Raw genomic sequence first — 26,409 nt, 5'->3', positions numbered from 1 at the left:
AAGCATAGGGAAGATGACCGAGCCTTGGGGAGCTGCCCCTGCTCCCCAGAGAGAGTGTCTCCGTGGAGAGTGTGAGACACTCATTGTGTTACGTGATGGACAGATTTAAGTTTGAAGAAATTTACTTTCGCAGAATCACAAGCGGCAAATGGCGGGCCAAGGCTGCTAACCACGCCGCCGAGCAAACTGGAGCCATCGAACGCAAGCGACAACGGCGGACTGCGGGCATACCGTCAGCGACATCGTCCTCTCCGTCGCAACCGATTGTGTGTGCAACCTCATAGTTGAGAAATACTTTAATGAACCCTCGGGGTTAACCCAATGATAAACACAGGGGCCGCACGTTTCAGCTTCGCTGGTTAACCATCTTCACGGAGTGGAAGAGCCGATGATTTTTCTTTTCTTTTTTTGGCTTGCCTGTTGAAAGACTGGCCTCTTTTTGTAGTGCTTCTTTGGCGTGGTGAGAAGCTTCGGTGGGGATGAAGATTATCCTACAATCACGCATTTTGGCCAGATCTTCAGGCTCCTTAGCCTAAACTGCTCGAAACGTTAAGAAACTGCACGAAACGTTCAGACAACAGGAAGAAACACATGACATTTAGAAACGCAGCTTCTGCGCTTCGTTGTATGCGTATCTTCCTTTCGTGCAGTTTACCCTTCTTTCAGTATGAACCAAGTGGCCCGATAAGTCTTATTGCTGTAGGTGGATATCGCTTTCATGGTATCACTAATTAGGACAAGGGAGAACGCCAGCGAGCATGAAACACGCGCAAACTGCCCGTCCGCACGAGCTGCGGTGTCTGCAGTGAAGCTCGATTAAAGCCCCTTAAACTTCGTAAAGTAGTGCCACGCTTTGAAGAACGCCGCCTCCTCCTCCAGCGCTGTGGCCGAAGCCGACGCCGCGTCGCTATTGGCCTAATGGCATCACGTGGCCCCTTGCGCCGGCTTCGTTTGTTTACAGTCGCGCTTCAGTGCCATCTTTGCTCGAGAAGCGGCGCTTGTTGGCGGCATTCCTTCCGTTCCTATTATGTGTTGTTTTGATCTTGTGAACGCCTCGAAGGATGTTTTGTGGCAAGTGCGACGTCGCTTCACGTCATTTTCTGTTACCATGACCTGCTGCGCGTTTGGATGCCAATATAGTTTTACCAAAGGCAAGAATATGTTCGCGATACCTTCCGGTAAGCGCAACGCGTTAAGAGGAAGCTTTAGCTCGAGTGCTCCTATCTAAATACACGTAAAAGGAGAATTCGTTTTTCTCGGCAACCGCTGCACCAAATTTGGCGAGGTTTGTTGCAGTTAAAAGAAAAACTTAAAATCTAGTGACTGTTGGTTTCGAATTTTACAGTTAGGTCGTCACTTTTTTATTAAAAATTGGGAAAAATCGAAAATTTTCAAAAAACGAAACTATTAAGTTTACAACTCTGTAACTCAACCACTAAATATGATAATACAATTCTGTAAATTGCATCTAATAGTACATCTAAAGCGGACAAAATTGATATGTTACACATGAATATAAAAAAATTACTAATACAGAAATACAACTTTTGCAAAACCCTTGTAACCAACGTAGCGAATTCACGTAAGATGTAAAATGACATATAGAATTTGTCCGCTTTGAATGATCTAATGGATGCCGTTTACAGAGCCGCGATTTCGGTTCTTGATGCAGAGCTATGAATTTGTAAACTTCGTGTTTCTATTTTTTTCAAACGGTCAAATATTTGAAAATTGTTTTAAGAAAATTCAAGCCCTAAATCGAAATTCCGTTTCCAACAGTCACTAGAATTTAACTTTCTCTTTCAAATGCAACAAATTTCATCAAAATCGGTCCAGGAGTTATCTGAAAAAAACTTTTTTTTGCGTTTTACATGTATTTGAATAGGCCGCGTCGGAGTTGAGCCCGAGCTAAAGCTTCCTCTTAAGAAGAAAGACATGGCTTCACCGAATCGGGAGGGAGAACTTCCGACCAACTTCCTCCGCGCGACTATGTGATGTAAGTTGTAGCTCTCTCAGAGTATTGTATGTGCCAGGCTTGTGTATTGTGCTGCGGGCAATAACGTAGTAGATATTGCACAGTTCACTGTGCATGTTGTCATTTGTACGCACGCTTTAACTTGATTTTTACGGAACGTCTGCTTTGCTTATATGCGCACTACGTGGTCGTGTTAGTCATATTTGGTGCGCTTAATCGTTTTGAACGCCAACCGGCTTGAGTTCGCGGGCACGCGAGGTTGCATGCGATAACGTGATTACGAAATTATTAAGATTCAGCGCAGTCCTTTTGATAAAATTTCAGTCTCGATCATGAAAGCGCCTCAGGAGAGCAACTCTCTGCTGTTTGTGGTTACTTACTAACCTTCTTTAGATAGACTAGCTTTGTTTGCCAGATTTGTTCGTGTTCCTCGTTGGCGGTCGCCCGGTGGATATGCCATACAGAAGCACCGATGAAAAGCGTGCGTGCTCTCCCGAAACCGTGTTACGCGGTGCGTTCGTCGTCGGACGACCGCATCATAGGTAATTGAGACGTATGTGCTAATTCGCGTGAGCTTTAACGTGCGCGAAGCTTAAGATGCGGCGGTGGAGCACTCGCAAAGAAAACGTGCGGTCGCCCGCCCGTTCCCTGGCTGGTTTAGTCGTCGTTCGTGCTTAGTCGTTAGCTCGTTCGTTCGCACGCTCGTTTAGTCGTTTGCTCGCTCGTTTAGTTCGCGCGCTCATATAGTCGTTCGCTTGCTCATCTATGCCACTATTAGTTTCTACAGTCATTATGCCTAATTGAGACGCGCTTGCTGTGGGGCTCTTAGGCTGGTGCGTTTATTTACGCAATGAGACAATAAATGGTGCACACGGACTTGTGACTGCAAAGGCAAATCTGTAATGCATCTATGTGAAAATAAACTGTTAACTTGCAACTCGAATGCCGTTTCATATCATTTTAACCTATGGATAAAACATCATTTCGCTTGCCGCAATTTCGGTCGCGTCATGGCGGAGGGATTCTTTGCGCGATCATGACTTCACTAATAAAGTCATGTCTCGCAAATGTTACTTCGAAGGGAGTGCAACCGTCCTCAATGCATGCACCTCAGTGCAACTCGGTTCGCGACAAGTACGTCACTTAGTGAACGGACGAACCAACGCACGATGAAGTGTTATTCGTGATAAGTCATTAACCTGAAAAAATTACTGAAGGCCACAGTGGACTTGTTTGAGATTGAGTCAAGCATTGTTATCGCGCTCCCGCTTCGCGCACGAATGCTAAAAACTCATTTTATTTTCTTGTGTACGCACAGTCCCGACTCGATGATCGGCCGCGGTATTTCTGTCGGCGTTGAGACACGAGAAACACAATAGCACCAGCGCCCACCTCTGAGGCTTTGCGCGCGCTTAGATTGGCAAGCACGCACGTTGGCGGCACTGTAGCTTGTAATACACTTTCGAACCTCCAGAGCAGTGATTTCCGTCAGCCTTTGTACGTCATAGCTCATACGCGCCGGGAATTCACATGGTAAGGGCGGCGCGGATTCTTTAGGCTGAGGGCTTGCTGGAAGCCAAGAGGTTGTCATTCGATGGTAAACGTGTTATTTGCAACCATTCGCAACAAGATCTTGCGACACGCCCTCGGCAAATGTTGCGTACCTAATTTTAGGGCACGCGATACATTCGCAGTCGTCAACGCACAGCGTTAACACTCCTTCAGATACTTTTTTAAGAACTAGTTATGAAAAATTGAAACAAAAGCTGCCGTTACCGAATTTGTACAAGCATCGGACTAGAAATTCTATACTGTACACGAAGTTACGCGGAGCTGGAAAGCCAACGTGAACGCCTAAAGAGCACTGCCTTGCTATGCGTGCATTCACTCTGCGAAAGGTCGTCTGCTGCGCTCGAGCATCGTAGGCGGCGCCATGGTCGAGGAGGGAGCGTGAAAGAGAGGAGAAACGAGGAGGAGTGAAGGCGGAGGAGGAGAGTGGCACTACTTTACGAAGTTTCAGGGGCTTTAAGCTCGATGTAACGGCACTGCCATCTGGCGGCTGTCACAGAAGTGGCAACAGCAGCTGTAAGCGCGCGGGCGGAGAGTTTTACAACTGAAGCTAGTCTAGTAACGTTTCCTGGCGAAGGGGGTGCGCGACTTGCGCGACCTATTCCATCAGGTGCAGATCGTGGTGCGCACGGTGCCGGAGGTTCCTGTACGTGACAGTTACGTACAAAGAGCCGTAGTGGTTGCTAATGAGGCGGTATGGAAAATGAGCCGAGAGAAAGGCTTCGAAGTTGTCAAAGTAAACAGGGAAGTGCGAAGGTGTGGAGGTTTGAAACGAGACGGGATCCACTTCAATTACCGGCTGGCACGAGAAGTGGGCTGGCGACTTGGTGGTAGCGCTGTTGCATGTTTAGGGGGCCCACGGGCGCTCAGGAGGCCAGAGTAGGTAGTAATGAAGAAGGTCCCCTAGGGGAACTTCAGAAGAGCATCGCCGTCGATAACATAAAAAGGAGGAAAGCAAGGAAGAGAGCTCTCCATGCAATAGGCTGCATAAACATGGAGGGCGGCAGACGAAACGAAAAATGGGCAGAAATTGAGGAACAGTTAAATTGCGAGAAAATAGGAGTGTATGCAGTGACAGAAACGCACCTTAGAGACTCAGAAGAGCCGCCAGCGATTGAGAATTATGTTTTGGAAGGGTGCAGCAGAACTAAGTCGGAAAACGAGGGAGTCGGAATACTCATCCATCAGGGAGCCAAATGTAAAAGAGTAAATTCAAAATGTCAAGAGCATCTTTGGTTATCAGGTACAATGAGTGGGAAAAAACTTGGCTGAGCGTTACGTATTTGTGAACCGGAAATAATTGCACAGAGAAGAATGAAGGGTTAGTGAATGCATAAGCGCTTATATTAAGGGTTTCGGGAATGGTGCTAAAATTATCCTATTAGGTAACATGAATGCCTACATACAGGATTTACATGACAATACCGACAACAACGGGAAGTCAATGCTAGACCTTTGCGAGCAACATAACCTCATTATCGTGAATACAGGGCCTAAGTGTGAAGGGCAGATCAGGTGGAAAGTGGGAAATCAGCAAGCAACTATTGATTACTCTCTGATGACAGAAGGAATTCCTGATAAGTTGAGAGAAATGGCCATTGATGAGGAAGGGTAAAGCAGCATAGGGAGTGACCATAAACGCATCATTTTGAAATTGGAATATGTAGTTAAGAAAGAGAGCAAGGAGTACAATATGGCCAGTCCAAGTTTGAACGCTGAACAAATAACAAATATAGTCACTTAAGTCGAGGAAGAACTTGTCAAATGGCCAAATAAATAATGAGAATATAGTGAGCTTCTAAGTGTAATAACGATGAAAATACGGAAATAGAAACAACATATTCGTTGGAAAGGAAGAAAGAAACCGAAAAGCTGCTGGAACAGGGAGATACGAGAAGCGATCGCAGAAAGACAGAAAGCATGCCGAGAGCACAGCCAGGCAAAGAACGCGATGTTGCCGCAGGATGAAGCAACCAGTAAATGGTAAATATACCGGGAGAAAAAGTCTATGGTTCAAATACTGGTAAAAGCAAAATTAAAAGGTGAAAGTGAACGTTGGTTGTCAGAAATACGTGAGAAAAAGAAGGCCGCACGTAGAATATTTTGGAACCACATAAAATTATTAGGCAGGAAGTCAACAACAATACAACAACATATCCTAGACGAAGATGAAAACAGACTGGAAGGAGAAGTGGCAATATATTACATCCAAAAAATAACAGCCGAATCTTTCCAAGGCAATGATGAGGTTGTATTGAAGAAAAAAAGAGCATGAAAGAGACCCAAGTGGAAAAGAAACTGGTGCTAAAAATTTTGAACTGGAAGAAAGCCGAAGAGAAAATTCCTAAGCGCGCAGCCACAGGGCTAGACGAAGTTCCCGTTAGCCTGATTAATGAACTAGGACCAAAAAGTAAGGAAGCTCTTGTGAAAGCAGTGGAAAAAAATTTTAAAAGATAGACGAATACCAGACAGTTGGCGGCAAAGTAGAATGCATTTAATTTATAAAAGTAAGGGGGAGAAAGATAGAATTCACTCGTATAGGCCGTCGGCCATTATATCGGTAATATACAGGGTAGCAATGCAGGCAATCAAATTAAAGCTTCAAGCATGGGCAGAGAATAATGGCATTTTGGGAGAACTTCAGGATGGCTGCAGAATAGGTAGGCGTTTAGATGATACCTTATTTGTTCTTACTCAGTGTATTGAAATATCAAAAGCAGAAAGCAGACCGTTGTATGTGGCCTTTTTAGACATTACAGGAGCCTACAACAACGCAGACCGCAACATTTTGTGGGATATTCTGGAAGGGGAAGGCTTAAGTAACGATTGTCTACAGCTTTTGAGAGAGATTTACCTAGAAAATACCGTTTGCGTTGAATGGGAAGGGATGAGGAGTGCGGAGAAAGTTCATATCAACAAGGGACTGAGGCAGGGGTGCCCTTTATCCCCACTGCTGCTTATGATGTACATGGTGAGGATGGAGAGGGCGCTAGAAGGAAGTAATATCGGGTTTAATCTCTCATACAAACAGGCGGGTGTAGTAGTAGAGCAGCAACTCCCAGGTTTATTTTATGCGGACGACATTGTGTTGCTAGCTAACAAGCAAATTGATTTGCAACGTCTTGCTAATATCTGTGGACAGGAAGGCAACAATTTCGGCTTGAAATTTAGCGTTTTAAAATCACGTGTTATGGTATTCAATGAAAACAGTGAACAGACAGTGGAGATACAGGGCCAAGAAATACCTCGGGTAACAGAATATAAATACCTTGGTATATATATAAACGAAGGCAATAGATATATGGAAACACAGGAAAAAACCATAACAGCAAAGGGGAAGTGAAAAGCAGCCATAATGGAAGCACAGAGCGCTATGGGGATTCAATAGGTACGAGGTCCTCCGAGGTATGTGGAAAGGTGTAATGGTTCCAGGACTTACTTTTGGAAATGCAGTTGTTTGCTTTAAATCAGGTGTACAATCAGGACTCGACGGGAACCAAAGGTCAGTGGGTCGCCTCGCATTGGGCACTCACGGGAAGACTACAAATGAAGCTGTGCAGGATGATATGAGCTGGACTAGTTTTGAAGTGAGGGAAGCTCGCAGTAAAACTGAGTATGAAGAACGACTGGGGAATATGAAGAAAGTAAACGGGCTGGGAGAGTGTTGAGGTGTCTGTACGGGAAAAATTTTGATTCACAGTGGAGGAAGAGAACTAGGAAGCTTACCAGCAAGCATGCGGCCTGTAGGGTTGGCAACACAGCAACAAAGAACGTCAAGCGGAAAATCAGAGAGGCTGAAATAATCTCATGGGTGGCGGCAATGGAAAAGAAACCTGCCGTGAGTAACTACTTAAGAGGAAAAAACGAAATCAGGAAAGAAACAATTTATGATAACTCAAATTGAAGCTCATTACTTTTCGAAGCGAGATCGGGATGCCTTGGAACACGCACATATAAAGCGAGATATAAGAAGGTAGCAGAAGCATGTGCTTGCTGCGGTAAAGCTAGGGAAACTATGGAGCATGTTTTATTAGAATATGAAGACGTATACCCAGCGGTCGATTTCTGCACCACTGGCCTCCTTGAAGTCCTTGGGTTCAGCGACAGCAGTGGAAAAGTAACTATGTCCTCATTAGTGATTAGTGAGAGGCGATTGGAGGATTGGTGGATTGGTGGATTGGTTCTCGAGTTTCGGTGCACCGGAGGAAGCGAATGAGCTGTTGAATTAGGCTTACGGGAGGCTGTAGAACAAACAGATGTACCTGGAAAATACAGGGCTTAGATGCTCCCCGAGCAAGTCGGAGCTCCTCCTCTACAGGCTAGTCAGGAGAGGTTCAAACCTAGAGGCTGTAAACCGTTGTCTGAAATAAACATCAAGCTCCACACTAAAAGCGGCTGTACCATCCCCAGAGTAAACCCCATTCGGGTCCTTGGCATGTTCATCGAATCCAATGGCAGCAACAATACGACGCTCAACAAGCTCACAGCCAAGACTGAAAACATGATCAGACTCATCAATAGAGTCTCCAATAGGCGTGGAGGCGTAAAGGAAGACAACCTCCTCAGGTTGTTCCACGCAATCCTCATGAGTCATATAGTTTATGTGGCAGCCATGCACAACTGGTATAACTCCGAGAAGAAAGGATTAAACTAGCTCGTCTGAAAAAGTATCAAAAACGTACTAGGCATTCCGTTACGGGCGAGCACGGACCTCCTTATGCAACTAGGAGTTCACAACACATTGGACGAGATAATCGAGGCCCAAGAGTCAGCCCAACTGGCCCGTCTATACTGTACCCCGGCTGGAAAGAAGACCCTGGCACTCCTTGGGATCAACCCTATCCACATGGAAGAGCGGAAATATGAAATCTCAGAAGATCAAAGGAACAACATACTAGTCGCACCGTTTCCCCGTAATGTTCATCCTAACACAACGTAGGCAGACGCAGGTCAAGAGCCCTCACCCTCCTCAAGCGTACCAAAGACGATCACTACTTGGCATGTTTTGTCGACGCAGCCCAATATGGACAGTCGTCTAACTTTGTCATTGCCCTCGTTGATCACAACGGACAGATAGTGAATGCAGCTTCCCTGAAGTGCTCAACACCAACCAGGGCGGAGCAGGTCGCAGTTGCTATAGCACTCCTAGATAACAGCAGATCGCAAATCTTCACCGATTCGAGATCGGCGGTCAGGGCTTTCGCTTCAGGATCCATCACTGAGGAGGCTCACAAGATTCTCAAGAACAAGATAATCTGTCCGCACACCATCACGTGGTTTCCGGCGCACCTCGACCCCCAGCTTGACTCCTTTCCCAATCTTGATGACATCGCCCACTCCCAAGCGCGCGCACTAACCAACCGCGCGGGAGCAGGGTCGAACCCAGACTCCGGGGTTCTCGAGTTTCGGGACACTCTCACCACTTTCAGTGAAATAACTACTCACTATCGCCTGGGTAGGAGGACTTATCCTCCCCCTCATAGAAAACTGGCTAGACCCCTGGCGTCCACTTTACGCATGTTTCAGACTAAGTGCTATCCAAACCTGGCCCTTTTCCATACGATCACTCCAGAAGCTTTTAGCTCTACTTGCCCCGACTGTGGAGCTGTTAGCAATCTCGCACACATGCTCTGGCGATGGCCCTCGTTACAGGGACCCAATCACATCACGGAAGAAGAATGGAGCTCTGCCATCCAGAGCTCAGAACTTTCACGTCAAACTTGGGCTGTCCAGAGAGCCCACGATGCGGCGGTTAGGCTCTGCCTACCCACGTGGGAGCGGCCCGCAGCTCTGCCCTAGGGCAAAGCTTCTCAGGACCATGTAATTCAGGAGAGCACGTTGTTGGGCGAGTCGGTCATGACCATGTAAATAAAGTTGTCTGTCTGTCTGCAACGGAAGCACTGAGCAGACGACCAGGAACACTGCATGATCTGTAATTGTAAACGTGCAAGCTTAGATGGTGTAGCTGATGTATTCTTTATTTTTGCAAATGATAATAATTTGAGTTGTACTTTGAGAAAGTTTTAATTTGTAGAAGTGGAAAGTTTCACACAACTTATTTAACTTTCGCGCTAAACACACTGGTCGATTATAGCGCTACCTGGTGGAGTCATTGCAGAAGGAATAATGGTTCCGTTTTGATAGACGGACGCACGCATGGCCCAATTTTATACACTGTAATATAATACCACCCTTGTCTATTTACGCTGATTCAGCAGGCAATAAAAATATGTGCATTTGTTGCTAACTGAACAGTGTCCAAAAGAATAACACGACACTTGATATCGGCACTTGACATTGCCTGGCGCAAGTCTACTAAGGCCAAACGGGCCCTTTTACCACGACTGCGTGAATATACAGTGAAGCTGCGCCATTGATTACCGATAGTGTCTTAGAAGGCGTAGAGCTTCCTACAATAATTATGGAACTCTGTGGACTGGCGTTTGTGGTTCTCGTGGGCTGCGCCTAATGCGATGGAACCACTTCCTTTCTCCAGTATGTCGTAACATTTTCTTTTATGTAGCAACTTTGAAATGCAGCACATTATAGAGTATTGGTATTGAGGTGAAGCTCACTGTACTTAAACCCAACGCAAGAACATGGCTTCTTCCAAGCACGGGGAAATTCCGAATCTCCAAGTGACCGCAGAAACGAAGGCGTGTTCCAGAAAACATGTTGAAAATTACGACCCGCACGCACAGCACTGCAATTGCTCGCAAATGACTCACTCCGCGGTATCTACTCAAGTCTCTCTTAAATGTACTTGTCCCAGCCTACTATCTAAGCGAATTAAATGTCAGCCGTATACTTTCCGTGCCGTAACGCGTGAAGAAGTTGTTATGGTAAGAGCGTCGTGGATAGGAGCGCCCCTCCTCTCGTTTTCGAACTTTGGAGCTTTCCGCATAGCTACTTCATAACGCTCACATTTATAAACCAACGACACAGCATATGGAAAACGTAACAAATAAACCCATTTCAGTTTTCGCCACGATAACAAAAACCGAAACTGAAAGCACCACACGAGGTAGCGTCTCCTAACACACACCTTCGTGCACTTTTGTGCATTTTGCCTCGGCAAGTGTGCATAACCGTATTGCGTCACGCTTCGCATAAACATCCGACCCGCAATGGCGGACTTGTTCGCACGTTATCGTGAGTTCGTGAAAGCGAATCCAGCTCTAGCCACCGAACTCGAGACTGTACTTCGCTGGATCTCCTACTTCACGGCAGGTTAGGAAGCCACTTTCTTTCTCTTAGTCCTCCAGCGTTGTCACCGTGATCCGGCTCGTGCAGAGCAAACTTTGCACCGAGTAGCTCAAAGTGATCACGGTTCCGCTTTCACTTGGCAACGACGCGCACCTGCTGCTTAGTTCACTGCACTCTTTTGTGACTTGTCCGCTCAGAGTTAGCACGATCAAATTTAGCGCATAGCTTCGCCTGCTGTAGCGGCTACGTGTTAATGCTGTGTACCACTATATTGTAATTGTAGTTTACAACTTCTCCTCATGCGGGTTTTGATTTGAAAGCGGCGACGGGCACCGGTCATTGACAGGTGTCATCTGCGTGTCACAACATGAAGCGGACGCAATGCGGGCGCATTATGCTGTCGCCAAAGCGAGACACGAAAAAAAAAAAGAAATAAAAGATGACGGAAGACCTTGCTTGACTACACTCGCAACACGATAATTTTCCTTCCGCGTTTGCGCATTCGTGCTGCGCGGTCGTTCTTTGTTCTTGTTGCGAAATGCTGTTAGAACAATGCCGTGCACCGTGGTATAACTTTCATTGAGCGGCATGGTACTACCCTCTTGCCCCGAATATCACACATGTGCTGAGCGTACAGCGAGGTGGGTCGACTGGCCTTCTTGTCTTGCTGTACTCCGCGGACCACCGTTTTCGCGTATCTGCTGGCACAAATTTTTAAGTGCTCCTTACCCGTGATGTCTTCAGACGTATATTTAACTCTCACATTTACTGCGGGATCGCTGGCGCTAGTATCTTGCATGGAGATGCACCATTTTGTATGCCCACACAATTGGCATTTGTACTTCCCTGCTTCGTTACTTTGAAATGAGCCTCTTCGAAATCGTTACTTCAAACTAGAAGTAAGTGTAGCGCGCTGATGATTCACTTTGCCCTTTTTGTGCTTTGAATAACACAAAACAAAAGAGAGGACCAGACTTCAGCTATTCATCTTGCTCTGAACTCATTTGCTATAACGGCAGCAGGCTGTCACAGTGGACATAGCCATCTTTTCAAGTACAAGCTCCTTGTGACGCACACACATCATGCTCATCTGCAACACAGTTTCCTATCCTGACCTTCAAAATGCAAGCAGATTCCAGCATTCTCAGAGTCTGTGTGGGACACTGAACACTGCAGAAATTGCTCAGAGCTATGCAATAATACAGTGTTTTTTATTGAATTTCGGTGATACAATCCCTTTCACAAGATTTCAAATGTCTAGCACTGGACATGCAGGCACCTACTGGCAATACCGTCCCTGTGCCAAGCATGTTGTCTTAGTGCAGTACGAGGAAATGCTAAAACACCCATGTACTTAGATTTAGGGGCATGTTAAAGAACACCAGGTGGTCAAAATTTTCGGAGTCCTCCACTACGGCGTGCCTCATAATTAGAAAGTGGTTTTGGCATGTAAAACCCCATAATTTTTCATAACAATGAATGCATGACGACTACCTGGCGAGGATGGTGAGACGACAATGGCAGGCAAACATGGAATGACAACACTGCAACAACCGCGACAGCATTATGATCACATATCTAGCGGCCCAAGCTGTTAGACAACTTGGGTCACTGGGACTGCAGAGAAAGCATGATGATGACTAAATGACGAAAGTCGGAAGACGAAGCTTTGACGGCAACAATGAAATGAGAAACAACCACAACAGCGGCATGACAAGAGTCGAATGGCAACGTTAGAGCTTGATTAGCTTGGGCAATCATGAAGTTGGTACAGTGGCACACAATTTCTATGTAGCGGGCTACGAGGAAAGTACTGAGGAATGTGGGCCGATCCTGGAGATAGTGCAGCACAATATGGAGCTGCGGAACGCAAGCTGCCACAAGAAAAGGAGACCAGGATGTGTCATAGGGCGCATGCACCAAGCATCTTGAAGAGATGGTTCTCTTCAGAATGAGAAGTATGTCTGCAATTGTAGCCTAATGGTTAGAGCACCGGTCTGCTGTGCTCAACAGCAGGGGTTCAATTCCACTGATGGTGGCACATTATTATATTTTCATTCCATGGTGGTATGACGACGCAATCATCACGTCGTCCTCATGGCCATGAGCACATACCTAGAGGCCCAAGGTATTAGACAATTTGGGTGATCACTGGATCGGTGTAGAAGACGTAATGACGACTGCATGACAAGATTCAGAGGATGAAGGTTTAATGACGATGATGGAACAACTATGACAGCATCAAAGCTACAAGCACGTACATAGTTCCCCAAGCTGGTAGACAACTTGGGCCACTAGGTCGATATAGAAGGCTAGATAGATATATAGATAGACTGGCTAGACTGATAAACTGGATAGACTGGATATAGATTGGCTCAAAATGCCTGAAGTGCACAAAGGATACTCATCATTCAGTATAAGTCTTGGTACTGTTACTTGTCTGGTTCATCAATAAAAAATGACAAATTGCCATCAGTCAGTAAAAAAATGCTTTTTCTCTGCGAAATTTTAGTCCAAACGTTAACTGGATATATTTTGCTGTTTTTGTTTTTGTTAAGCTTATAGAGGAAAAAAGGCAGGTTACTGTGCATCAAATGCGTTTGCTTTAAACTCTATCAAATGCAGTCTACAAAAATTGTCTTCATCTAGGTACAGAGTTGTCCTGATCAATAAATGCTTATGATTTCTGTCAACTTTTACAAGCTACAGTCAACTCACATTGCTTTGAACTGCTTATGACCTCTGGCTTTTATTTGAAGCATCCGGTGTTGAATAAAATATGAATCAAAATGGTGTCATAAATAACTATGTGAGGCATGTTTATGTAAATATGCAAACATCTCACAGTGACTGGCCATCCTTTTCCATGGGGGAGAGAGTCCTAAAACATACTGATCAAAGATAGCGAGCTGCAAATGCATGATCATGAGATCAGTGGCACTCATCAACACAGAAGCCTGGATATTGGTTGTGGGGGCATTTTCACTGTTCCTGTGGTTATGGATGTGTTGTTGTGCACTTACTTAGCCCTACCATACCCTAAGGCCCATTCCAGAATTATTCGCAAGGCACATGAACAAAAATAATTGCATCAACTGACAAGTCAGTAGGAAATTAAATTTTAAAAATCTGTACATGGGTAATAACAACCACAAAAATTGCATTAGGCCCTAGCACTGTGCTAGCAAACAGCGAAAGAGAGAAGGCACAAAAAATACTGCACTAGATGTGTAAGCCAAAGTTCCTTAACACTACTAGATGTTAGCACTTGTGTAACACAGGTGATTAGTAGCCAGACGAGTTGCTGGGATTTGATGCAGTGCATGCATAACCTTGTGCATATATAATGTGTGTTTCTTGAATAAATGGTCTCATCGCTCATATTGGAAGTTTTAATCCAAAGCATGCTAAGCCTTGTTCTTGACACTTTGTGGTAGGTAGGTAGGTAGGCGGTCAGTCGGGTCGCGTCGGTATTTGGTTTGGTATTTTGTATCTGTGGAAAGCGGTCGGTCGGTCGGTCGGGCTGTCTCGCCTCACTGTAATAAAAATAATGTGTGACCATCGATAGAATCGAACCTCTGCTGTCGAGCAGAGCAGCCCAGTGTTCTAACCATTAGGCCGCGATCGCAAGGATACTTCTCATTCCAGAGCCAGCCAGCTCTTCAAAACACTTGGCGCATGCATGCCGTCATATCCTCATTGTGACAGCTCGCATTTTGAGGCTCCATTTTAGATTGCACTGTCTCCAGGATAGGCCCACTTCCCTCATAGTATGCTACATAGAAATTGTGCGACATTTTACCAACTTCGTGATTGCCCACATTAATCATGCTCTAACATTTCTCCACTGGAGACATGTAGTCACCGATGACACCACAGTCCATGTTCCTCTTGTGTACGCTCATCCACTGCCTATGTAGGATCCAACAATTGCCATGCCGTATGCGTCAAACAACCAACGCAGAAATTGTGCCGTTGTTGCCGTACAATTGCCTTCAACATGGTCGTTGTCGCGCTGTTGCTGTCACAGACACATATTCCCACGATCCACGCGTAGAAGTACTCAATTTACACAAACCCGTTGCTCCACTTGGCGTTGCTTTGTAGAATCCCAAACAACACTAGATAGCCACGTGCGTGCAAAGTGCTTTGCATAACATTGATTCCCACAGTGCGTAGGGCCTGCACAACTTCTTGTGTGTGTGTGTGCGTGTGTGTGTCTTCTCTATGTCGTTTGCTCTGTGTTAAGGAAATAGATCTGTGCCAACTAGCTCAATTCAATGTATTGCTTCAATACATTACGCATCCCAGGTACAACGACTGTCTGTACAAATTGTCTCTATCACTGCATACACAAGAGGAAAAAAAAGCATAAAGCTGGATTAATATTCAAGCATAACTAGCAGAAGTGTAAACAAATGGTGAAACCATAACAACATCAGATAATAATAAGTTATTTACATCAAAGTACGTAGTGCATGATGCTAGAGACAAATGGGAAAAGCTGCTATTAATGACAGCTTGACTATGCTGCACGCCCCACAGATACATTGCTTAATTGGGAAAGAGGCACAAAATCAAATTACATACAATTGGCTATGGAGGACTTTCCAACTGACAGTGGAAATATTTCCTGCTGAAATAAGAACGAAAATAAGAACAGTAAAAAATAGACAAGTGGTGCTAGTGAAGATTAACAAGCAAACCAGGCAACCTTGATATATTTTACTAGGGGCAGAGTCGGAGATGCACAACTAGGCACTGTCGCCAGGCATTTTCAGTGCCTTGTCGTCCTGACAAATACAAGCGCTCTTGTGTAAACATTGACTGCAGGCTGAGTCTTCTCTTGTTTCCCCAGTATTTATACCAAATCATTAACAATTTATTGTCATTGCCTTGTTCTTGTTTGCCAATGCAAACTCTTGTGTCCACCTCAAAGCGAATCGCTTACAACTCAAATTGGCCATCACGTATCAAGGCCTCACCATCTAAAGAGAACTGCAGGCTACAGGTATTGTTGTACTGCACACATGAGCTTTGAGTGAGACGTGTGAACTGCACTGTAAAATTTACATTTACTTGCATTTACTGTGGTATAAGTCACTGGTAGGACCTTAAAGTTATTCACTCCCTCTCACGTTTACCAGGGAGAAGTTAGCATTACAACAAATCGGAGAATTTAACCTCTTTGGTTGCCGTTTGTGCAGGCCGATTTGGCAAGTCGGCCGTTGTTGCCGAGTTCCTTTATTCCTCGTCCAGTTTGCTGACGCTCCTCAATGACCTCATTCTGCGACACGCCGCCGATGTTCCCGTGCACTTGGTAGGTACACATGTTCGTTGGAGATGCTAGTTGCTTATTGTCATTTGGAAGGATTGGAGGGCCATGCTTTCTTTTTTTGTGCTTCTTCAGTTGCAAGCTTTTTGGATGCTGTTTGGTTGTGCAAACATGTGTCCTGGTAGTTTTCACCACTTCACTAAGTGACATTCTTTGCAAGCAGATTTCCCTTTAAAGGAGAACATGAAATATAATTTTTGTCTTGCTTTGGTAGCTCCATCATACCATGATTACTCCATAATGATGGTATGACACCTCAATTACATAAACCTTCAAGGAATCGGGAATTATAACATCTTTCAATGTGATGAATTGAAAAAGCACACCAAGTTTTTTGGTTTACAATTTGTTTACAACTCAAATGTGTACTATTATCGTGAGTTCATAGCATGAAGGCAAAACGAGGAGTTAGAACAAGGACAGGAGCATTTCCTGGTCCTGTTTACGGCATCGATTCTATGCCCTTTGAGCGAAACTGCAACTTTTATACATTTGTATTCTTTTCTCCGTACATGACTAGAATTGAGAAATAAAGAAATCCTCGCAAGACACAGAACAGTGTTTTGTTATCTTTGCTGATTTGTATAACTTTCTGTAAAACTGCATCTCTTCTGCAAAACAAAAGTACTCCTTGTTCTATATCAATCTCGCATGCCTCGCTTTTTAGGACCGAGCCGTGGAACGGCTCCAGTCATGCCTGGCTGTCGTCGAGTATGTCGAGGTGTTTGCCGAGTTGGCCGCGCTGCACCTTCGCGGGGACCTGGCGCGGTGGGTTGCGGTTGCCATCGTCCAGACGCTCAAGTGAGGAGCACACTCTACCCCTAATTTTATACTGCTGCATGTTCTGCTTGCTTTACATGGTCTTGTTATGGCTGCTGATGCAACATCTTATCATTCTTTTTTTTCATAGCACATGTTCTTGCATTATCTGCACACATTGATGCGGCCAGTGTTTCCGAAACTGTGCTGTTATCAGCTTCTCTGAGTGTGTCGTCTACTCGAGGCTTTCAGATCCTTCATGAACAATTGTCTTTACCTGGGTATTCAGGAAATTCTTGCGTCACATGCAAATAACGGCTGGCCAAAAGGTCCTTCAATTCTGATTCGTGAACATGTACTGCTATGCTTGTCATGATTGTTGCCACTGTGTAGCCTTTTCTTGCGCACGCAAGTTCTCCTAATTTCATTGTTTTTTTTTAATTGCTTTGCCATCACCCATTCCTACACTGCATGACAATATAGTCAACAATAAAAGGTTATCATAATTTGCATACTTGATCATGTGAACTAAATTGCTCAAAAAGCTGGCATTACATTATCCCAGTCTGCTAGCTACAAACAGTAGCCTCTTGACCACTCACCACCACGTCATTCACACCATTTAGCCTACCCATAGCAGTAGTAGTAGCAGCAGTACTAGTAGCAGTAACTTATTGTATTCAATAGAGAAGGGGAAGAAGGGAAGAAGAGGCCCTGGACATCAACTGTCCCCCTTCCCAGTGGAAAGGTACAGGGTGAAGTAACAGAGAAAAACAATTTGAAGGAGAATGTTTTTTTTCTTATATATTCCAAATTGTTATAACTGTTCATCTGTGTGCTTCCAAAAATTTGCAGTTAGAGACTTGAGTAAATGCAGAGTCACACAATAGAACACATCACCGATCACTGCTGACCAACTGTGACACAGCTTGCCAACATCAAATCATACATTGCATAACATACACCAGAGGCCAAGCACTCACAATATGGCTTCTCATGCCATCATGCCACACTTACTGTGTAGGCTGCTTTACTGTTTTACTGTTTCGGCCCACTAGTTTACAGAGGTCCTGAACCGCCCCTCAGACTTGGTGAAGAGACACAGGAAAGCAAACGCTACTGTGAATATCTGAGCCAAATTTCACACTCATGCATGGGCACGTGGAGCTCAAGTGGAGCGCGATGTCAGCTTTTTCTCAGTCACTCCCTTTTCAACAGAAGCCTGTTCCTCACTCTTTTCGGGCTGCTTGATTTCGTAATATAGCAGATTCCCATACGTGACTGCTACTGAATAGCTGACATCAGTCAAGCAAGGGGTTTGGATCAGTGTGCTTCTTCCTACTGTTACTTTGTATATTTAGTGACTCATTTTAATAAACTGGCTGAAGTAAGTGAAAATCTGCTTTTGAATTTCCATAAGAATTGCATACTTCCAGAAGAAGCTGACTATCGTCTGTTCACGCTTGGCCGTGGCCACCCGCATAGGAACTAAATTTTGGCCACCCTGCTTATCAGTGTCATAGCCGTCAGGTATCGCTAATTTCGACTAGTTTTGAACACTCAACTAGCATTAAACACACGAAACTTTAAGTCAGACTGCATGCACGCTCACTCCCGCTCGCTCCTGGTTAGATGCCTTGGCAGGCTTCGCTTTGTATTGAGCTATTGATAGTGCTTCAAAATGTGCAAGTAGAATGTGGCTACTTTCAGTCGGTGAAGCTGGTGCAGGACAAAGCCGGTCCACACCTCGTAGCATGGCCAGACTGGAGCATATGAGCATGAGCGCACACTTAAGCCCTGTCATGCACAAAACAATCGCTGTGCATACGCACTGCAGTTGCATGCTGATGTGGTCTGCTACGTGCATTTCTTTTTTAACTAACCGTGAGCAATTCATATACGCTAACTCACACTCTTCATCCTTAGCACCCGTGCTTTCAGGCATACCTCAAGGTACCTTACTTGGTCCCCTCCTTTTCTTAATATACATCAATGACCTACCTTGTAATATTTCTTCTCATATCCGACTCTTCGCTGATGATTGTGTGGTTTACCGAGCAGTTACTAACCCCAGCGACCATTTGGCGTTACAAAATGACCTATCGCGCATACAAAACTCGTGTACCACTTGGCTCATGTCATTAAATGTAGCTAAAACCGTGTTAATGTCTATTCATCGTCGTCGTAATTACGATATCCCTAATTATAGCATCAATAACACGCAGATTGCAACAACGGATTCATTCAAATATCTTGGTGTGTACATCTCGCGTGACTTAACTTGGACCTGTCATGTTAACCACATAATAAACTCTGCTAATCGTACTCTAGGTTATCTATGCCGTAACCTTTTGCTCGCTCCTCCCTCTATTAAACAACTTGCTTTTCCAACCTTCGTGCGGCCCAAGGTTGAGTATGCTGAAGCTATTTTTGACCCCCACCACAATAACCTTATTAAAGCCCTCGAGTCGGTTCAGAACCGCACGACACGATTTATCCTGTCAACTTATTCATACAATTCAAGCATCTCGGCACTAAAAGCCCAAATAAACCTACCCTCTCTAGCCTCACGCCGTAGAATAGCCCGTCTTAACCTTTTTCATAAATTCTTTCATTCCTTGCCTTTTGACAACCCGTACATAAAAAGAGCACATCGTATTGCCCGCACCAGTCACTCTAATACAGTATATCCCCCACAAGCCCATACCGTTACTTTTCAGCAATCATTTTTTCTGCGCACAACACGAGACTGGAATGGCCTGCCCGCCGAAGTTGCCACTATCATAGACCCACTTGCATTCAAGCGACTCATCGGAAATATCCCTTTGTAATTTGTAGTATCTATCTTTGTCACTAACTCCCCACTCCCTCATGTAATGTCTCAACAGAGACGTTTGAGGAAATGAATAAATAAATAAACTACGTAGCGTAGGTACCGCGGCAGCCACAGGGTGCCACGACGAGTTTGCTGGCTGGGCGTACTGAGGCTCGCTGAGCACAACTGTGCTTAGCACATTGTAGGCGCCAAAACCGGAAGTAGTAGTGTCTACGTCAACGTCCAAAATCAAATTTGAACTGGCGCCATGGTGATATTCAGTAAGTGGAGCATGGTGGCACGCACCACTCCACTGTAGCCTTCGCAGTGCAAAGCATTGAAAAAGGAGCAGAAGCACCGCGAATGGGATCATATGCGACCTTTGATTGCCAAGAACTCCGCTTCTGCTGAACGCATTGAAATACCTCTTGTGGTAAAGTATTTCTGAAATAATCTATTTTAACCTCAAATGTATTTCTCATCTTTGATAAAAAGTAATTCAGGCCCTTTTAACCCTTTGAGGGTCTATTTTTTTCGCCATATGTGACTGCCCAGGGTCGATTTTTTTATTGCAGATTCCAATTCTTCTCAGAGACTCGTTTCGAAAAAAATGTGCCGCAATTTTTCTAGGGTGACCGTAAAGTGAGCAAAAAAATTTTGCGTTGGTATACAGTCGAACCCGACTATATCGAACCCGTTTACGTCGAATTATTCTATATATCGAACAATTTCTAGTCACGGTATAGTTACAATGAGTATATATAGCAAAAATTACGCTTACATAGAACAAATATTGCAGTGACTCCCGATATATCGAACGTCAAGCTGCGGAAAAGTGTCCCCAGAAGTTGGCTTTCCCTCGCGGTAGCAGGGAAACCCGGCGGCGCGGCTCCATCCAACCGCTCTTCCTACTGAGACCGCGCTGCCTCGGGCTGTTCGGGCGAGCCGTCGACACTCCCCCTGTCGCGCATAGTGGAGTCTATTAGGCCACATCCTCCCTCTTTCTCTATCATCTTTCACTTCCCACTCCCTTTCCCCTGACGACGCTTCACCGTGCTCCCTCACGGGTTGCAGAATCAAGCGTCCTTCCTTTCTTTACATCACTATCTTTCGACACTCCCCAGCAAAAAATGATCCTGGCCCACCTCAGCGCTTGCTCAGACAGCCAATCAGAGGCTCTTGTGGTCTCTTCATGCAAGATGGCGGAAGTGCGAGTTGTCTGGCTGCTTTTCTGGTTTATCGTGTTTGCGCCTTGTGGGCCTTCTCCTGCAGTGTTGCCGTGATGAAGCGGCAGAATTCGCCTTTCGTCGTGAAGCTCGAAATCATAAATCGCGTCAAACGCAATGAGAAGTTGGATGTCCCCGCAGCGTGCAAGATTCCGAGGAGCACTCTCGGCACGATTAGGGCTAAAGTGGCCAGACTCGCAACCCGGTGCCCATGGCGCCCGACGCATACGCACGGCCATGTACGAGGGGTTCTTCATACGTTCCGGTTTCCGCAGGCTCGGTGATGACTGTAAATTCTCATAAATGCGACGAAGCCGTTGCCGGTGTTGCCGAAGTTTGGAGCGAGCTGTCAAAATTTCCAGGACATTTGAATCAATGGTGGACGAGTTTGTGAGTGCAGATGATGGTGTCGCGACCACGGTAGAGCCCGGAAACGAAGACTACATCGCCGACATCGTACTGAGCACAAATGAAAGTAGACACACTGAGGAAAGCAACTACGGTCCTTTGCCCACATACTCCGAAATGATTGGTGCACGCGAGTGCACCAGTCACTATCATTAGTCACCATTAATCGCCAATAATTAGTCTGGTGCTTCTGCGTGAATGCAGAATGTTGCGGCCTCAGCTGCTCCGACTCCTTAGACAACGTGGGGAAGTGCGTGCGTCGCAGGCAGCGAAATTGCCCAAGCAGAAGAAAATGCAGGACTAATTTATCCGAAACTAAGCTAGTTTTTTCAATAAAGTGATTTTATAAATGGTATGTGCGTTTATGACATCCTAGTTATTTAGCAGGCTTATATCGAATTATGCTCTATATCGAACTGATAGCTGTTTTTTTTTCGAGTTCGATATAGCCGGGTTTGACTGTATATGTACTTTTCTTTCATGAATAACAACAATAAAAAGGGAAATAAACTTATAAGAATTGAAAATTTGATGCATCTTTATACACATAGTTCAAGTGTTGAAAATACGCCCACGAGAATATTTCGCAAGACTCAAATGTTCCTGCTCTTACACTACATGTACATCCAAAGCTTAATCAAACTGCATAGATGCGCGCACTCAAGGAAACTGTGTGGTTGTGTGCCCTTAAAAAAAGCACAATGTGTGACAAACTTCCGCTAATCTTCACCTTATTTCCAATCAGAGGCAATTAGTTTTCGCGAGTGTCAAAAAAAAAAAGAAGAAGCAACGGAAACGCATGCACGGCGGCATCCTTCCTATGTGCACCGCTGTGAGCACTAAACGAGCGAGAAAGAGGCGATCGCCCTATGAGCGATTAGTAATGAGATAGCCGTCACTTTTGCAAGCGCAAGAAGCCGAAACCACCCGTACAACAAAACCTGAAATGCCGCCCGCCTGTCCGCGCGCCAATGTGCCAGCAGTCGTATATAGACCCACGGGAGCAAACTAGCTCTAAAACAAACCATGCAACGAAAACCGAGAGAGGGAGACGCACAAAAAAAATTCCCTATATTCCCACATAGTGGCAGCACATGACAGAAAAGAAAAAGTTAGGAAATTGGTGCACTTTTGAAACGTACGGACGGCGCCATAAATATACGGCAATGACCATTTTTGGACTTGTTTGCGGCGCCGTATATTTACGTCATTGACCCTCAAAGGATTAAGCAGCTACATCAAACACTAGTGCAGTCTGTTCAACCTTGTGAGGTTTCCCTTGTGAGTGCCACAGGCTATGTGAATATAAGACCGTGACCTCTGTTGCCTGCTTTTGTGCACATCCAGGGCATGCCTTCGGTTGGTACTCCTCCTCTACCACAGACAGGGGCTTCAGTGCAGCCCCAGTGTTGCCCCCTTTGACCGAAAACTGGCCCGTGGTGACCCGGCTGCTGCCCAGCCTTGCTACGAGCTGCGACACAGTGGACGGCCATTGCGCACCTTGGCCGCAGGTGAGCATGTGGCATTTGCCTGTTTCAGCTTTAGCCACCTGTGGAAAGTTGTCTCGGCAACATACAGTCGATCCCGCATATATCGAACTATTTCAAGGGATTAAGCTTAAACTAGGTAAATTTTGTATTTTGAATTATCAATATATCGAACTTATTTCAAGGGGATTGTGAAATAGTTTGATAATCAATAATACAAAATACAAAATGTACCTATCTGGAGCCTATCTCAGGACTCCGCACATCTCGCACAGTTTCCTTAGATCGTGAAAAGCGGGATTCCGATTTCCCTCTATAAGGCCCCGTCAAACACATAAAAGTTTACAGTGGAACCCCGTTCATACGTTTTTCACTGGACCGGAGAAAAAAAACGTAACAGCCGGGAAAACGCAACAGTGAGGAAAGCTCCGAAAATGAATGAAAATAGTGCAGCTTCAACTATAGACAATTTATTTCCACAGAGTGCGCTTAGGAGTTAAAAAATTCCAGAATGGTGGCTTGCCGTTTCTTTCTCTCGCTAGAAACCACCACACGTTTCTCAATAGCTTGGAAGGCCGCATTGCTGTCAGCGTCGCTGTGAGGTGCGATGTACCTGCGGAGGAGGTCCAGAGCCGCGACGGCTTGTCCAAAGCTGGGATTTGGCAACTCCCCGGCATCGTGCGGCTCGTGCTCCTCCTCGTCACCGCGCCAGGGCAATGGCAACGGACGAAGGAACATCCGCGGGAAATTTCGCCCTATTTGGCGTAGTCATGCTAACGTGCTAACGATTGTTTAGTATTGCTGCGGAGCGCGCGCGTCCGAGCAGTCCACTTGCGCGTGGCGCGGCGTGGTTTCGCGAGAAACGTAAACAAGAGAGGAGAGCCGGCCCGATAGGCGGAGCAACGCCAGCTTCCGGCTTCACTTTAGCTTCACAAAGAGTGACGTGTGGGCCTCTCCGCCTCTCCCGAGTTTCCTTCCTCCGTAAGTTGACTCATCCAAAAACCACGTGGTGACCGTAATCACAGTGATGATAGTGAGAGCATTTTTCACGAATGGCCACTTAGTGGCGGCCTCTCGAACTGGCGTGCGGCTTCTTGCAGCCAGTTCTATAGCCAAGCCCGGCCAAGCCTGGCCACAACTCGTCAAAAGCCAAAATGGTGGTTGGAGCGCGTTGCCTACTTTAGCCCAGGCGGGTTCGGGGTGCTAAGTTGCGACGTATCATGCGGGAACGTTTTCAAAGCTACTACGTAACAGCGGGGTTCCTTATACATTGGATCCTATGGAAGCTGTGCCGGGACCGGATGAAAACGACGTAGCAGCCGGGAAAACGCAGCAGTGAGGAATGTAACAGCGGGGTTCTACTGTACTTATTTCTTGAACATGAATGGTGGCACTCTCGTTGGCCCATTTAACATGCTCCGCCTTGGCGCTTGCGTTTCCTCTCTTCAGCATCGACAGCTGTCTTGCGGCTCGGCGGCATATTGCTGTTACTAACCCCTCACACACCGCGAGTAGAGCACACTCTACTCGCCAGCGAGCCACCTTCGCGTCCACGCGCTCAAGGACGACAGGGCACGTGTGCACTCGTACGCGCTTCTCTGACCCGGCTCTCCTCTGTATTATACTGTAGGGTGCCTCGACGCAGCGCGCCTTTTCTGCTGTTCATGGCAGCTCACAGGCATCAGAGCACCGTATCGAACTCGGGCACTTGGTGCCATCTGGCAGGGGGCGCTGCAGTTCTGGGACACAGCTTTTGCATTGCGGAAAATGGTCAAAAAATAAATTTTTTCAAAACCACATTTTAAGTTTCTGCAACTCTTTTTCTATCTGATTCCGAAATATTGTTAAGTGGATGTTGGGAGTATAAAAGATTGTATTTACAATATATATACAACATGAGTGAGATTAGATAAAATGGCCGACCACCAACAACATGCAGCAGCCAGCGTCTCCGATCTTCTTCTTCCTCTTTCTTCTTTCATCCTTCCATAACAATATTATCACTGAAAACCTCGTAGAAGTGCTCAAAAAATTTCTTGCATCAGCCAAGGTGGTGAGAAATTTTGTGGAAATCACGAAAGGACAGCGTTTTTCAAGCCACAATATCTCCGGAACGATGCAGCTGGGCGCCGTCATCTTGGTCTTGTCGGAAAGCACATTTCTTGGTCTTAAAATTTGCCACTTCAGCTATCTCCTCCATACAGAAACAAGCACACAAATAGCTAGTGATTGAAGATTGGCCTGCGCCTGCCACATGACTCCAGCACAGTTCGCAATTGGTGGAGCGCCATCTGCTCGGCTCTTTACGCTTCGCGATCTCTGAACAATCTCCACTCTCCATAAGCCCAACGAGTGTCAAAACAGGCACTACGCCGACATCACAATAGCATGGCCGATCCCTCCGTTTGTGGACATCTCAGATCCCTGAGCTTTCGCTACACAGACTTCGGGACCAAGCTTCCCACGCAGAATCCTCGGACACATGGCTAAGCCTTTCAGCATTCACTGTTTCGGAATTTGCAACCAAGCACATTGTGCATACAATCCTCAGACTTGCAGCTAAGCATTTCACGCTCAGGCGCCTCCTACTCAGTGAACAAGCACATTGCGCCTGCAAGACTAAACACATAGAGCATCGGCGCCTAGGACTTCATGACCAAGCACACCGAGCATCAACTCCTCAAGCCTGCAGTTAGGCATTTCGCACATCGCACGCTGATTCGTCAAACCGACGGCTAGGCATTTCGCGCATCAGCACCTCAGATTGCGTGACTGAGCACATTGGGCGTCAACTCCTCGAGCTCGCAGCTAGGCATTTCACACGTGGACACTTAAGACCCGCGATCAAGCACATCATGCGCCGATTCCTCGAGCCCATGGCTAGGTATTTTGCATGTCGGCTCCACGGACCCGCGACCAAGCACATCGCGTGCCAACTCCTCGAGCCCACAGCTAGGCATTTCACGTGTCGGCACCTGGGACTGTGCAACTAAGCACACTGAGTGTCAACTGCTCGAGCCCACGGCTAGGCGTTTCATGCATTTGCTCCTCGGACTGCGCACCTCAGCACATAGCACGCCGACTCCTCGAGCACGCGGCTAGGCGTTTCGTACATCGGCACCACAGACTGCGCGACTCAGCACATCGAGCGTTGACTGCTCGAGCCTGCAGCTAGGCGTTTTAGCACGTCAGCGCTTCGCACTGCATTACTAAGCACATCGAGCATTTACCCCTCGAGCTCGCGGCTAGGCGTTTCGTGCATTGGCACCTCAGACTGCGCGACTAAGCACATCGAGCGTCGACCCCTCGAGCCCACGGCTAGGCATTTCACACATCGGCATCTCGTACCCGTGACCAAGCACATCGTGTGCCGACTGTGTTATCATATTGTCACAATATCTTATACAACAATGTATATCATACTACCCCTTCATAAAAAGAACCTGATCATGAGCTCTGTTCACTAGGCCCTTTGGGCTGTCACAGACACCTGGCTGCAAAAGCAAGGCATCGTAGAAAAGTACAAGCTGGAAAGCACCTAGCAGCTGCATATCTATCAGTGACTCTCTGATTCTAAGTTCCACAGCCATTGTCAAAGGAAGATGACTCAGAAGGCTGCTGAGAGCCTT

General features: G+C 46.1%; 1 protein-coding gene across 1 annotated transcript in view; it reads left to right on the top strand.

Moving 5' to 3' along the window:
- Positions 1-10,616: 10,616 nt before the first annotated feature.
- The window catches only part of Pex16 (peroxisomal biogenesis factor 16), a 34,468-nt gene continuing 18,675 nt past the window's right edge, over positions 10,617-26,409 (top strand). Inside the window, exons 1-4 of the mRNA XM_075690821.1 lie at positions 10,617-10,774; positions 15,958-16,070; positions 16,753-16,886; positions 22,641-22,804. Coding sequence (XP_075546936.1) covers positions 10,672-10,774; positions 15,958-16,070; positions 16,753-16,886; positions 22,641-22,804 — 514 coding nt within the window. The 5' untranslated portion in view covers positions 10,617-10,671. The remainder of the gene's footprint in view (positions 10,775-15,957; positions 16,071-16,752; positions 16,887-22,640; positions 22,805-26,409) is intronic.

Source organism: Dermacentor variabilis, chromosome 4, assembly GCF_050947875.1.
Source record: "Dermacentor variabilis isolate Ectoservices chromosome 4, ASM5094787v1, whole genome shotgun sequence".
Taxonomy (NCBI): domain Eukaryota; kingdom Metazoa; phylum Arthropoda; class Arachnida; order Ixodida; family Ixodidae; genus Dermacentor; species Dermacentor variabilis.
Note: the sequence above shows the minus strand (reverse complement) of the source record. Positions and strands in the feature narration are given on the sequence as shown.